The sequence below is a fragment of the Brachyistius frenatus genome, unplaced genomic scaffold (assembly GCF_029030835.1).
Source record: "Brachyistius frenatus isolate BFR_SWC_R1_liver_20210118 unplaced genomic scaffold, ASM2903083v1 Contig_224, whole genome shotgun sequence".
In the NCBI taxonomy this organism is placed as follows: Eukaryota; Metazoa; Chordata; class Actinopteri; family Embiotocidae; genus Brachyistius; species Brachyistius frenatus.
The window spans coordinates 484,061-499,015 of NW_027210823.1; the positions used below are offsets into that span (position 1 = coordinate 484,061).

General features: G+C 40.6%; 1 protein-coding gene across 2 annotated transcripts; it reads right to left on the minus strand.

Annotated features, from left to right (window-relative positions):
* Positions 1-609: 609 nt before the first annotated feature.
* LOC138633514 (para-nitrobenzyl esterase) lies at positions 610-13,475 on the minus strand. Of its 2 annotated transcripts, XM_069719781.1 has the most exons (10): positions 13,394-13,475; positions 12,193-12,463; positions 10,779-11,199; positions 9,626-9,733; positions 8,632-8,828; positions 7,730-7,929; positions 7,596-7,654; positions 6,616-6,783; positions 2,037-2,264; positions 610-1,905 (listed from the first exon to the last, which is right to left on the minus strand). In XM_069719781.1, exons 2-10 carry the CDS (start codon positions 12,454-12,456, stop codon positions 1,763-1,765), a joined length of 1,788 nt encoding a protein of 595 aa, XP_069575882.1. In that variant the 5' UTR covers positions 12,457-12,463; positions 13,394-13,475; the 3' UTR covers positions 610-1,762. The 2 variants fall into 2 exon arrangements, with proteins under 2 accessions (XP_069575882.1, XP_069575883.1); XM_069719782.1 differs by lacking the exons at positions 610-1,905; positions 2,037-2,264 and adding an exon at positions 6,248-6,477.
* Between the last annotated feature and the right edge of the window lie 1,480 nt (positions 13,476-14,955).

Consider the following 14,955-nt stretch of genomic DNA (forward strand, 5'->3'; position numbering starts at 1 on the left):
TTTTGCTAATGCTGGAAAATAAGTTATTTATTTTAAAAAGTTACTTCCAAACTATGCATCTTTTACAGACTCATCTTTTTTAATTCAGTTATTAAAGTTAGTTTTGTGATTGTTAATCTATTAGAAATTAGTTTTTTCTAAGATTATTTTATGGCTAACCACTGGCGATGCTACTTTTACCCATTTTTTTAAAATTTAAACTTCAACAAACCACTGATGTGAAAACAGATGTTCAACTGAAAATTAAAAGATTTCAGGAATTTTACAAACACAAAACATGAAACATCAGACTATTGAAAAAAAACAAAAATAATTCAGATGGTTTCAGTTTATTGAGCATATAAAGAGTGAATTTCACCACATCAACACATGATGTCTGAGTGCTGTTTGTAAACCATTAAAACATAATGCAAAGATAACAAGTGGTCAAAAACTAAAGAAAACTAAACTAATCATGACTTCAATCAAACGTACAAGTGACAGAATATGTTCACAGCAAAGTGCAAATATTTAGTGGCTAAGTGTTCAAAATCAGTGCAAACAGCAGAAAGTTCCACAAACAGGTCAAAACATCACAAACACAAACATCAAACTCATGTTCTCATCTTCACTCATCCCAAGACAGAAATACGTATAAAAATAATTTTGAAAATCAGAAAAACTCCCTTTAAGTCCAAAGAGAAATTTAACAATTCATGTATTATTGCTGACCTGATATTTTTGGTATTTATGTGACTTAAATGTCCGTTTTCTTCAGCTAATATCAGCTGATTTTTGAATGTCTGACACAAAAATATTCTGCCATAAAAATAAAAATACAGCCATGAAGAATCTGTTACAGTTCAGACATGCTGCAAATTCAGTTTTTAATGTGTCTGTAAAACTTTATGGTGAATTTTTGTGAAGTGCATTTTGTTGTTGTTGTAAAAACACATTTTTAGCAGATGAGAGAAATTAAAACTTCCGATCTTCTGAACACAGATTTTTCTGAATGTAAAACCTCATATTGTACACAAAACTTCCTTTTTCCTCTGAGCGCTTCACACATCTTTCGTCTCATATCCTCTACCGTCGTGTTTCCTTCAAACTCCGGTTGGATGTAAAGTTACTGAAACTCTTCAAATTACAGGACAAAACAACACGTCCTCGCTCACTTGCAGCGGCTTCTACCTGCTTTCTGTTTCTATTAATATGAAGCAGTTTGTTTTAAAACTCTCCCCTTTGAGATATTTATAATATCCAGAAAAATCTTCAATGGAGAATCATAAATTAAATTCCATCACCTCTGTAGTTTTGAAGCCGAAGTAGATATTTTTTAAATAAATGTAAAAAGATCTTCATGGAGAATCGTGTCAGAAAACACGTTACTTCAACACAAACGTTACACGGCTGCTGTTTATACTTCAAAATAATGAAATTAAGACTTCAAACCGACATTTCTGGCAAAGTGTGTGTGTGTGTGTGTGTGTGTGTGTCGGCTTGTTCCACATACATGAAAAAGATTAAAAATAAAAGGATTATTGTTGTGATGTTGTAATCTGATCAGTCTGATGTGTTTCCTCTATGACGTGATGATAACGATCCATCCAGCTGTGAACACACCTGGATGTTAAAGGGACACCACACTCATTGATCTGATGTTAAACACCCCGGTGGTTGATTCAGAGACTCAGTGAACCTCTCTGAACAGTGGCCTCACCCTGTGCTCAGATTAAACCAGTGGACGTGGACCCTGAACGCACCGTCGGCGCGTGGCTCGGACTCAGTTGACCCAGGCGTAGGCGTACAGCCCGTTCTCCTTCCACAGCTCACAGCGGGGGGCCGAGTAGTTCTGGACCACCGTCAGGTGCTCGGATAGGAGAGCAGTGGCTGCTGGGAACTCCGGCCACTCCGCCTCCATCTTACCTGCGAAGAGAAGCACAGCGAGACTTTAAAGGGGCCGTCTGTAGGATTTAGTGCCATCCAGTGGTGAGGAGGTAGATTACAACAGAGCAGATTGGTTTGTCGAGCCTTCTCCTGACCAGCGACCTGCTCACCTGTCCTGGCGAAGCCGATGAGGTGGCGCGTGACGACTTCCTGGAAGCTCCTGTCCTGCTCGGAGAGACGTTTCCCCAGGACGGACTCCAGCCCTCCGAAGAACGCCACGGCGTCCAGGCAGTGGAAGGAGAAGCGTCCGGGGAACGGCAGCAGGTCACCGGACGTGTTCACCGGACCGGACGGGGTGTACGTCACCACGTAGCGATACACGGGACTGTCGAGGGCAGCTGGGAGGAAGAAGAGCGAAGAAGAGCTTATTGAACATTTGTATTCATTAAATGTTCCCATCATTCATCCTCGAGGCAGATGACCGCTAACCTCTGAGCCTGGTTCTGTTGAGGTTTCTTCTGTTAAAAGAGAGTTTTTCCTTCTGTTGAGGTTTCTTCTGTTAAAAGAGAGTTTTTCCTTCTGTTGAGGTTTCTTCATGTTAAAAGAGAGTTTTTCCTTCTGTTGAGGTTTATTCTGTTAAAAGAGAGTTTTTCCTTCTGTTGGAGGTTTCTTCTGTTAAAAGAGAGTTTATCCTTCTGTTGAGGTTTATTCTGTTAAAAGAGAGTTTATCCTTCTGTTGGAGGTTTCTTCTGTTAAAAGAGAGTTTATCCTTCTGTTGAGGTTTCTTCATGTTAAAAGAGAGTTTTTCCTTCTGTTGAGGTTTCTTCTGTTAAAAGAGAGTTTTTCCTTCTGTTGAGGTTTATTCTGTTAAAAGAGAGTTTTTCCTTCTGTTGGAGGTTTCTTCTGTTAAAAGAGAGTTTATCCTTCTGTTGAGGTTTATTCTGTTAAAAGAGAGTTTATCCTTCTGTTGGAGGTTTCTTCTGTTAAAAGAGAGTTTATCCTTCTGTTGAGGTTTCTTCATGTTAAAAGAGAGTTTTTCCTTCTGTTGGAGGTTTCTTCATGTTAAAAGAGAATTTTTCCTTCTGTTGAGGTTTCTTCTGTTAAAAGAGAGTTTTTCCTTCTGTTGGAGGTTTCTTCATGTTAAAAGAGAATTTTTCCTTCTGTTGAGGTTTCTTCTGTTAAAAGAGAGTTTTTCCTTCTGTTGGAGGTTTCTTCATGTTAAAAGAGAGTTTTTCCTTCTGTTGAGGTTTCTTCTGTTAAAAGAGAGTTTTTCCTTCTGTTGAGGTTTCTTCTGTTAAAAGAGAGTTTTTCCTTCTGTTGGAGGTTTCTTCTGTTAAAAGAGAGTTTTTCCTTCTGTTGGAGGTTTCTTCATGTTAAAAGAGAGTTTTTCCTTCTGTTGAGGTTTCTTCTGTTAAAAGAGAGTTTTTCCTTCTGTTGGAGGTTTCTTCATGTTAAAAGAGAATTTTTCCTTCTGTTGAGGTTTCTTCTGTTAAAAGAGAGTTTTTCCTTCTGTTGGAGGTTTCTTCATGTTAAAAGAGAGTTTTTCCTTCTGTTGAGGTTTCTTCTGTTAAAAGAGAGTTTTTCCTTCTGTTGGAGGTTTCTTCTGTTAAAAGAGAGTTTTTCCTTCTGTTGGAGGTTTCTTCTGTTAAAAGAGAGTTTTTCCTTCTGTTGGAGGTTTCTTCATGTTAAAAGAGAGTTTTTCCTTCTGTTGGAGGTTTCTTCATGTTAAAAGAGAGTTTTTCCTTCTTTTGAGGTTTCTTCTGTTAAAAGAGAGTTTTTCCTTCTGTTGGAGGTTTCTTCATGTTAAAGAGAGTTTTTCCTTCTGTTGGAGGTTTCTTCTGTTAAAAGAGAGTTTTTCCTTCTGTTGAGGTTTCTTCATGTTAAAGAGAGTTTTTTCTTCTGTTGGAGGTTTCTTCTGTTAAAAGAGAGTTTTTCCTTCCCCGTCAGATACCTTGAATGAGAGGCTCCGCCCCCCCTGCAGTACATTAGTATTGGAGCAGTTGCATCCTGAGTTAAACATCGTGGCCCACTTCTCTCTCCGGGACGAGTTCCCGCTGCAGGAGAATTGTGCCTCATGTAGGTTTTTTGCCTGCGAGGTTTGTTAAACTCACTCAGTGGTGAAGCTCTGAGTAAAGTGACATTTAGCTGTTGTGTGCGGCGACTGCAGGGCGTCCTGGGCGATTTTTTTTTTTTTTTTGCATGCTTCGTTGGTTTTGTTTATGTTGTGCAGCTTGTTTAGTTTTTTTCTGTTGCTCAATCACAGCCAATGTGGACTAAAAATGACTGGAAATTAAGGCAGTTTAAAGGATTATACTCGTGGTTTTCAGAATAAACTCTAAATATTAAATACTGCTCGTTTACTGACGAATTAGCAAATTGTGACTCATATTTAATAACAGCAACGCAGCACATAAATGCTGACTATGTTTCAGATGGAGAGTACATACAGTTGAAACCAGAAGTTTACATACACTGTGCAAAAAGACACATAACACTTTTTTTCTCACTGTCTGAAGTTAAATCAGACTAAACCTCTCCTGTTTCAGGTCCGTTAGGATTACCAAAATTATTTAACTTTTGCTAAATGTCACAATAATGAGAAAGAGAATTTCTTAGAGAATTTGATATTACTTTCTTTGAGGTCAAAAGTTTACATACACCAAAAGTACTATGTCTTCAAACAACGTGGGCAAGCCCAGATGATGATGTCATGGCTTTTGAAGCTCCTGATAGGTTAACTGACAACATGCGAGTTAATTGAAGGCACACCTGGGGATGTATTTTAAGGCCACACCTCAAACACTCTGCTTCCTTGTTTGAAATCATGGGAAAGTCAAAAGAAATCAGCCAAGAAATCAGGGAGAGAATCGTGGAGCTCCACAAGTCTGGTTCATCCTTGGGTGCAATTTCCAGATGCTTGAAGGTGCCACGTTCATCTGTGCAAACAATTATACACAAATATAAACATGGGAATGTCCAGCCATCACACCGCTCAGGAAGGAGACGGGCTCTGTGTCCCAGAGATGAACGTGTTTTGGTCCGACATGTGCAAATCAACCCCAGAACAAAAGCTAAAGACCTTGTGAAGATGATGGCTGAAGCTGGTAAGAAAGTGTCATTATCCACAGTAAAACGAGTCCTGCACCGACATGGGCTGAAAGGCTACTCAGCAAGAAGGAAGCCATTTCTCCTAAAGAAACATAAAAAAGCCAGATTACAGTTTGCAAAAAGACACCAAGACAAAGACCTTAACTTCTGGAGACATGTCCTGTGGTCTGATGAAACTAAAGTGGAGCTGTTTGGCCATAATGACCAGCGTTACATTTGGAGGAAAAAGGGGAAACTTGTAGACCTGAAAACACCATCCCAACTGTGAAGCATGGAGGTGGCAGCATCATGTTGTGGGGCTGTTTTGCTGCAGCAGGAACTGGAGCTCTTCATAAAATAGACGGCATCATGAAGAAAGAACATTACCTGGAAATATTCAGGCAACATCTCAGGACATCAGCCAGGAAGCTAAAACGTGGGCGCAAATGGGTCTTCCAAATGGACAATGACCCGAAGCATACTGCCAAAATAGTTCAAAAGTGGCTTGAGGACAACAAAGTCAATGTCTTGGAGTGGCCATCACAAAGCCCTGACCTGAATACCATCGAAAATTTGTGGTCAGATCTGAAAAGGCGTGTGCGAGCGAGGCGGCCAACAAACCTGACTCAGTTCCACCAGTTCTGTCCGGAGGAATGGGCCAGAATCCCAGCAGAGTACTGTAGGAAGCTTGTGGAAGGATACCCAAAACGCTTGACCCAAGTCATGCAGTTCAAAGGCAATGCTACTAAATACTAAGGAACTGGATGTAAACTTTTGACCTTGAAGAAAGTAATGAAAAATTCTCTAAAATATTCTCTTTCTCATTATTGTGACATTTAGCAAAAGTTAAATAATGTTGGTAATCCTAACGGACCTGAAACAGGAGAGGTTTAGTCTGATTTAACTTCAGACAGTGAGAAAAAAAGTGTTATGTGTCTTTTTGCACAGTGTATGTAAACTTCTGGTTTCAACTGTAGGTACAAACTTGTGGTACTTGTACAGTATTTGCATGAAGTTAATTAAGACTCTGGTTTTAAGCTTTGGGAGGCCTCTTTGAAAAACATTTTTTTACCATATTGGTGTAAAATTATCCAAAAATTCAGCGAAGCTAGATTAGATAATAAATAAAACCCAAAGAGGCTAAACTCCCTAAATTAATTTCCATCGCTGAAAATACCCCTAAAATGACTTCTTCCTTAATGCTACCTTCGTTCTCTGCGTCGGTGTCCAGTGATCGTCGTCATGGTTACACAGACATATGGGCAATAAAAACAACAGAAATTATATAGAGAACTTGTTTTATTCATTTATTTATGTTTTATTTCTGTTGTATAATTAAACTGTAATAAATTGAAAAGCTGGTTCGCTGCATGCAGGTAAAGATGACTGTATGAACCGTTGTTGTATGATTTGAAATGAAAAGGAAAACATGAAGGTCTCATGAGGCCCGTTAACAGTTCAGCTGTCTTGTGTTGTTTTTAAGATACATTAAGTTGCTGTGCAGGTTTCACTGACGTGGAGCTTCTGCTGTTGCAGACAGATTATTTTTAGCTGTAATTTATCTCAGCAGGATTCCTGCTGGTTTTTTGCTTCTTTTAATCACTGATGTGTTTTAAAATGTGAGAGGTAGCTGATTTAAATCTCTTGGTTGTGAGTTGTTACCTGCAGCGCGGCGCGCCAGGTCGTTATTCGGGCAGGTGACCCTGATGTCGGACACCATGGTGGTGTAGGCTCTCTCCGGGCAGCGGTCCAAGGTCGGGCAGAGCGCCGAGGGCGGGTACAGCTCCAACGCCCGTTTGGGGAGACGCTCGCCGAAGGACCGGAGTTTATCTGAGGGGAGCAGAGAACTTACATCAGTTTAACTTGTCGTCTCATCAACTGATCAGCTCACAAATAAAAAGCTGACCAGAAAAGATGCGCCTGAAAAATAAAGAGCAATAAAACAGCCAATAAATCCAAAACAACATTTTTACAGCTGAAAGAACAAAAAACACCAAACAGGAGTCGACCTCCGAAACCGACGTCTAGAATCTTTCTGTGATTAATTTGTGATCATAATTCAGGATGAAGATCCAGGACAGCGTTGTGGGTTTAAACCGATTTCACAGAGGAGGAAAGTAAAGTGAACATATTTTATATTACAACAGAAAAGAGCCGAGAGACGCAGCAGAAAGAGCCGAGGCTGATCTGAGAGGAATTAATAAAGACAGATGAATAAAGAACAAATATGACAAGAAAACAAACTAACAGCTACTTTAGAACTCTTCAGTCCCTCTGAAAGCTCCACTTCTTAAACTGAATTAAAATAGTGTTTTGTTTTGGTTTCTATGTACATCTGAATATATAAGTTTTCAGACACACTGTACCGTGTCGTACTTTAATTTTAGATGGATAAATATTGATGCTCAATTCCTCAAGTGGAAACAGGATTTTAGATATTTTTGCCTATTTATTCAGACTCAAAAATCTGATAACTATTTTTTAAACTTGTAGCGCTCTGTGTGTCGCCAACGCCAAATAAACAGAGACAAGACGAGGTCAAAACACAGTACAATTAAAAAGACTTTTAATTTGAAATGAGGTCTTTTAATTTGAAACGAGAGCGTTTAATTTGAACGTCAGATGTGTCCATCAGTTGTTACCTGTCACGAACCAGCGGTAGTCCTCCCAGGTCCACGACGAGATGTTTCCAGCCGGAGGACTACGGAGGAAACACATTGGAGTTTGAGCTCAGCACCAGCTGACGGCGATGCCCCTGAACCAGGTGAGATCTCACCTGAAGTCCACCTCCTGCTCCGTCGTCCCGACGACCAACGGGACATCGCTGTGATTCCCTTTCTTCTCCCACACCTCAAAGGGTGGAGCTTCGAGGACATACCCGTCCACCACGGCCACCGGACCGATGAAGCGCCCCCTGGTGGGGAGGTCTGTCATCTCATCTGCTGCCCAGGACGGGTACTCCTGCCACGGGACGGCCTGGAAAACACCGCCATCATCATCATCATTGCCATAACCAGCATCATCATCATCGCCATCATCATCACCATCACCATCATCACCACCATCAACAATACCATCATCACCATCACCACCATCGTCATCATCACCATCATCATCATCATCACTGGTTTTAAATTAAACCAGTGATGATGACGATGGTGATGGTGATGATGATGATGATGAAGCAACGATCCCGTTGAGGTGGTCAAAGTAATGATAATAAGTTAAATTAACACGTATTGTTATTAATTAGAGTTGGTAATGAAAACTTTTGTTTTTTTCTTCCTCCAACAATCAGCGGCCAAATCAAAAATAAAACTTGTCTATTTCTTTTAATTAATGTATCAAAACTGAACTAAATTATCACTAAAAACAGAATCAAAGAAGAAGAAGAAGGAAATCGTCGTTGATCCTGAACAATGACTTCAAACACTTCCTGACATGTAAGAGTGAGAAAGCGGTCGGTGTCTCCTGAAGCTTCATCCTTCTGTCGAACATCACGATTCCTTCTCATTCATTAGATCCATTAAAATACAGAAAACCAAAAAGCAATTTTAAATTTGATCAAAATGTCTTTCCTGATCGTAAAGATGAGCTACGAATTAGACATTTTATGAAATCTTCAAATATTAAAGAGAATATTAAAGAGAATAATTACAGCGGAGTATTTTATTTTACCTTCAGCACCTGTCTGACGGAGAGCCGTCGGAGGCAGGCGGCGTCGGAGCAGCTCGTCTTCTTCAGGAACGGCAGGTTGTCCGACTCGGCTCGCTCCAGCGTCGCGTTGAGGACGTACGAGCCGCTCATGTCCACCGCCGCGTGGAACAGACCTTCGGCCAGCGGCGACATCATCAGGGTCCAAACAGAAGTCCCGCCTCCAGCACAACACAGAGCGCTTCGTTTAGTTCATCAGCAAATTAAAAACACCTGATGCTGCAGTCAAAGGACCAAACCAGCCTTTTATTATATAAAGCATTAGTCTGTTAATCAGCTCGTATATAAATAGACTACTAATGAAAAAGCATCACGTTCTCTCCTGAAACACAAAGTCAATCAGTTCCTCCAGGAAATCACTATAATTCATTTAATTCAAACGATCTCCACAATATTTGCAGCAGTTTGTAATTCAGCAAAATTTCAGCAAGATTTTTCCTCAAAAACATCGTGAAAAGAAGCTCTGTTATGATGACATCATAACGTCTCCTTTCAAAATAAAACTGACTTTATTACCAACAATAAAGCTCTTATTTTGAAGGTACGTGTTCATTGTTTCTATATTTCAGTTCTGGAAAGTTTCTTCACTTTAGACTCTTTTTATCAGTTTGAGCTTCAAAACGAAAAACAGATTCCAGGTCAGATAATTCACAGGAAGTCACCACAGATTATTATTTACCAGGGAGGAGCTACGGCAAAAAACTCACCAAAAAAAAATCCACAAACAATCATTTTTGATCAAAACAATCAAAAAACACTCTTCGAAATCCTGCATTTAGTTGTTTAAAAAAAAAGAAAAGATATTGTAATAATTGAGTTAAAAGTGAAGCGCTCAGTCTGAAGCTTCGTTTCAACACGCAGATAAACAGCTTGTTTTAATGCACGTTGGAAATCAAAACTCAGCCTTTAATCACAGCTGATCTTTATCTTCTACATTCTTTTTTTATTGTTCTCATACCTGAACTTTGTCCAAATATGGTCACTCTTCCTGGATCTCCTCCAAACACACCAATGTTCCTCTGGACCCACTTCAGAGCTGCAATCTGGTCCAGGAAGCCGTAGTTCCCTGCAGAGGAGGAGGAGGTGGGAGGAGGAGGAGGAGGGAGAGTTGGGAGGAGGAGGTGGTAGGAGGAGGAGATGGGAGGAGGAAGAAGAGGTGGAGGTGGGAGGAGGAGGAAGAAGTGGGAGGAGGAGGAAGAGGTGGGAGGAGGAGGAGAAGGAAGAGGCAGAGGAAGAAGAGGAGGAGGAGGAGGAGGTAGGAGGAAATGGGAGGAGAAGGAAGAGGAAGAGGAGGAGGAGGAAGAGGAGGTGGGAGGAGGAGGAGGAGGATGGATCATCACCCTGCTTCGATGTGGCCTTGTTTCCCAGCGTCACATTTTCTCCGTCAGAAACAAAAATGAACTAAATTTTCGTGGTTTCCAGGAAATCAGGAGAATTCAGAATTAGAAGAGACGAGGATGAGGAGGAAGACGAAGAGGAGTCGGAGGAAAAGGATGAAGTGTATTTTGGTTTATTTTATATTTCAACTCTATTTTATTAGTGTTTTAACTGCTCTCATGCATTTTATTTCTTTTTTATATTTCTAAATTACATTTTATGTGAAACACTGCATTTACTTTTTGCTGTGAAGCACTTTGAAAGTGTGAATTGTGTTAAAGGTGCTCTAAAAATAAAGTTTATTATAATTATATTAAACAGTATTTATAGCACCTCGACCCGCATCGTAATCATAAATTAGATCTGAATTTATTCAATATGGGACCTTTAAAATATGTTTTTCTATAACTTGTTATAATCAATCCAGGTTCTTGTTAATCCATCACTGTTTGATTATTAAGAACCAGAACAGTATTTATAGATCTAATGCTGATGACTCTTTACTGTTTTGGTGAATGAACACGTGGCAGCCATGTTGGCTTTCTCTCGTCCAATCAAAAGCTGCGTTACTAGAAAGTGACCCGACGAACGAGATCGGAGAGAAGCGACTTTCAAAAAGGAAATAAAGTGGCGACAGAACATCTGTGGAAAAATGGATGAAATGTTCTCTCGTACAACCGATGATGATTTCAGTAAGCTCCGCCCCCATCTGCCTCGCCGTGTCTCCGACTGACCTGACGTGTTCCTCGGAGAACCTTCTCTCAGCACCTCCAGCGCCAGGAAGCCGAAGGCGTTGAGCCGGTAGTTGAAGCTGACGTAGACGACTCCGGTGTCGGCGGCCAGCTGCTCGGTGGGCGAGTAGCCCGGCTCCCCCCCGCTGAGCATGTGCAGGTATCCTCCGTGGATCCACACCATGACGGGCAGCGCGGCGTCGGGCCGCAGCGCCGGCGTCCACACGTTGACGTAGAGGCAGTCCTCCTCGCCCGTCACCTTCCCCGCGCTCGTCAGCGGACGCACCTGAGGACAAACGCTGCGGAAGCGGCCGGCGTCCGTCACGGCGGCCCGGCACATGGGGTCGGCCGGAGGAGCCCAGCGGAGGTCAGCGACGGGCGGAGCGGCGTAGGGGATCCCCTTAAAGGAGAAGGCCCCGCCCCTCTGCACAACAAAGATCAAAAAGGGTTATTTCAACCTGCTTTTAATCATTTTTTATGGATTTATTACAACAAAATTATTCAAACTAACTTTTTCCCATCAGAAATAGATTTTAAAGTGTTTAAACAACAGCTGATTTAACCTTCTGCTGTTTAATGCTTTAATAACTTTAAATGGAGGAAAAACACTCACATCATCAAATTTTTAAATGCAAAAACTACTGCATTCATTTAAGTCAGTGAGAATAAACACAAAGGAATTCTTTTAGTTTCACTGATTGGTAAACATATCGAGGTGAACTACACTCACCTGCAGCTCAGATGTTGTTCATGATTTTGGTGTTTGTGTTTGTATGATTTTAGTTTTGATCAGTGAGCAGCTTATAAACAAACTGTTAGACATCCAGCCACCAGGGGGCGCTGCAGACAGAGAGTTCTCTGGATCTCCTTTTCACCTGCTGACAGTTCAACACTGTTTACAGGCTCATTTCTCCATCAATCAATCAGTTTTTTGCCTAACGATCGAATATAAAACCCACAAAAACTCCTCAATTAAATAATTTAATCATGCAAGAGAACATTAAAATGATTAAATGCGACTGATTATTGGACACATTTGTTGTATTTTAGATCATATTTGGCTGCAGTGATTGAATTTAAAAAAAGAAGTGAACTTGAGGTGAAAAAAATACAAACAGATGAAGTTAGAAGTTTAAAAGTGACGCATGAATCAGAAATGATTTAGATTAAAAGATCCACTTTGTTGTCGAAGCTCAAATCTAAGTTGTGATGTTGTGAAAGTGAAGTTAAAACGAGGACTTCAGAGGATTTCATTTGTGCTGAAGTCGACTACTTCAGCTTTTTTGTTGGTTTAGATGAAATTAAATGAAATATTTCAATGTTTTTTTCCCCTCTAATTTTGTATAAATGTAATATTATTTGTTATATTTTGTATTTATGACCATTTCTCCTGTAAAGTCACAGTGTCTGAACTCACCTGTCGTCCCCTGAACTCTCCGCAGTCCGTGGTCACCTGGGCGACGCCCGGCGGCAGCGTCTGCGCCACGTAGCCCAGGTAGGTGGCGAGAGCGAGCAGGGCGAGCACAGCGAGGCAGATGAGGAAGATGCAGCGTCTCGACAGCACCAGCAGGGGGCTGATGTAGTGACGGTGACGGACGTACTGCAGCTCCTCCTCGTCCTCCTCCTGCACCAGGTAGCGATACTCTGTCCTCTCAGGGACCTCGAACGCATCCTCATTCATCTTCACTCTGGGACAGACAGAGAAGACGTCACATCAAACAGACACGCCCCCAAAAACAGGTCTTCTTGAATCTTCTTTTCTAATGAATGAGGGATTATTTTCAGATGGACCTCCAGAAAACTAAGAAGAAGGAGTGACTTTAGCTAACAACACCGAGATAACTGATGGACACATTTGATTCACTTTGGATTTGATGAGAGAAGTTGAATGGGAGTCTATGGAGCCGGAGGCTTTTTGGAGCCGACCTCTAGTGGCACTCGCTGGTATTGCAGCTGAAGACACTTCTGGATCAGAACCATTTTACAGACCTGAAGCTACGAACTCTTTTATAAACAGTCGGTGGTTTTATATCCGGTTTCATCTGCAGAGTTCCTTCATGTTCGTGTTTTTTCCTGTCATTCAGTGATTTTTGGGATCTTTTACTGCCTAAACTTTCCAGTTTTAGACGCTTCTATAGTATTAATGTTTTGGAAAGTTTAAAATCTAACAAACCACCAGACTTTATCAGCTGCTAACATGTTTTTTTGTTTTATTATGAATTCCAAAAGAACAACTATAACAGTAATTCGCTGTGAAACGTGTTGCAATAGAAGTAAAAGGTGATTTATTATGAAGACACTCGAGTCGAGTAGAAGCTCAGCGGACATCCGGCCACGAGAAAACCAGCCAGAACACATTCAGCTCTGCAGCGGAAATTAACGACTTTATGCACGTTTTTATGAACTTCAACAACAAATCAACTTCAGTCTGTCCGCCATGTTTCTGTTGTAATAACTGACAGTTACTGAAACCCGACAAAAGGAGATCAAACTGTTTTCTCCTGCTGGCAGTGACGTCCATGAACTTTATTTACAGATGGAGTTTTTATGTTCTTCTTCTTGTAAATTAAATGCGTCAGACAGCAGAAGAAAAGAAAAGTTACGTTTTCATAACTCACCATTTCCCGTAACTCACCCCGCGCGCAGAAACTTTCAGAAACAAAATCGTTGTTTGACGCATGAAGCTCGCTCCTGGGCGGAGTGCGCATGCCCACAACCCCTTCGTTTGGGGACTTAAAGGGACAGGACGTAGAGAACAGTTCTGGACTAGACTGCTTAAATGACAAGCGTTGTTAACAACGCGTTTTTTCATTGGTCACCATTGCAAAAAAAACTATTTAAAAAAATGTATTTAAGAAGAAGAAGAATTATTTTTATATATTAAATATATCAAAAAATAAACATTAAAATAAACAATGAAGTTGAGAAAAAAAAGCTTTAAAGTTGGAAAGCTCTTATCCATATGGACGACATGAAAACTCCCCAGAAGTGAAGCCAAAATATCTCATCGCCCCCTGGTGGCTGGAAGAAGCATAAGCCACGCCTCCTCAACGCTACCTAATGGAAGCTAAATTAAAAAACTTAAATAACTTTTTTCCCCAAATACAGTTTCTGTTTTATAAAGTCGTTCTCATGACCTTAATATTTGTTTAACTTTTTCATTTAGTGATACAAAATGGTGTACGGTCATGATTGACAGCTGTGATTGATTGTTTTTAATTACACAGTTCTGTCCAGTGTTTCCCAACCCATGGATCGGGACCCTCCAAATGGTCAGCAGATACATCTGAGTGGTCATGAGATGCTTAGTATCAGTGGGAAGAAGGAAAAACAAACTTCTGATCCACAAATTTAGGTTAAATGTGTTACTTTCACATCTTTTTGATCTTGTTTTACATTTATATTGTAAATTTATTTATTATTTTTGTGTTTTTCTTGTAAAGCATTTTGTTAGTGTATGTCGAAAGGTGCAGCAAATAAATAAAGTTATTATTATTAAAATGAGTAAATCTGAGAAGGTTTGAGGATATTTTACTCTTTAGAGGAACTGCTAACAAAATACAGACATCTGCAAAGATAGCTCTGTTTTAGTAACCTGATACATGATTAATCTAATCCTTAATATCTATAAATATAAGACTACACTTTGATTTAATCACACTTACTTTATTACAGCCAGAAAAACATCGGTCAGCCGTTTTCTTTTAGGTTAGGTTAGGTTAGGTTAGGTTAGGTAGTTACTTTATTAATCCCAGAGGGGACATTTTTTCGCTACAGCAGCATACAGGAAGCAATAAGATAATAATTTTCCTGGTTTCACGTCTCGTTTACCTCCAGAGAGAAATTGCCTCACCTGGCTCACTACTCAGTTTTCTACCTCTGAGTCTGTTATTTACCCGAGTCGATGCGGAGCCTCTGCAGAGGGCACGGAGAGTTTGGAAGTGGCTCTGTAATCGCCACGGAAACAGAAACCACATTAGTGTAATCGGTAGGGATCGATGCCGCGTGGTCCCAGTTAAATGCTCTCACTAATAGTTTGATCAGAGAAATTGACTCTGAGTCCTGGAGGGCTGAGTTTCTGCCCATTCAGCCATTTTAAGCATCGATCCCGCATCCAACGAGGAGAAACGCAGCGACGCCTTTAAATATCTTAATCACAAAGAGAATAATTAGTTTGTTT

Bases quoted from the DNA above. Each gene is read 5' to 3' on its own strand.
- LOC138633514 (XM_069719781.1), bottom strand. From the start codon at position 12,456: ATGAATGAGGATGCGTTCGAGGTCCCTGAGAGGACAGAGTATCGCTAC. The intron at 11,200-12,192 runs GTGAGTTCAGAC...TTTGTTGTGCAG, and splicing joins GAGAGTTCAGGGGACGACAG to AGGGGCGGGGCCTTCTCCTT. The intron at 6,784-7,595 runs GTAACAACTGAT...TGCTCCCCTCAG, and splicing joins CTACCGCTGGTTCGTGACAG to ATAAACTCCGGTCCTTCGGC.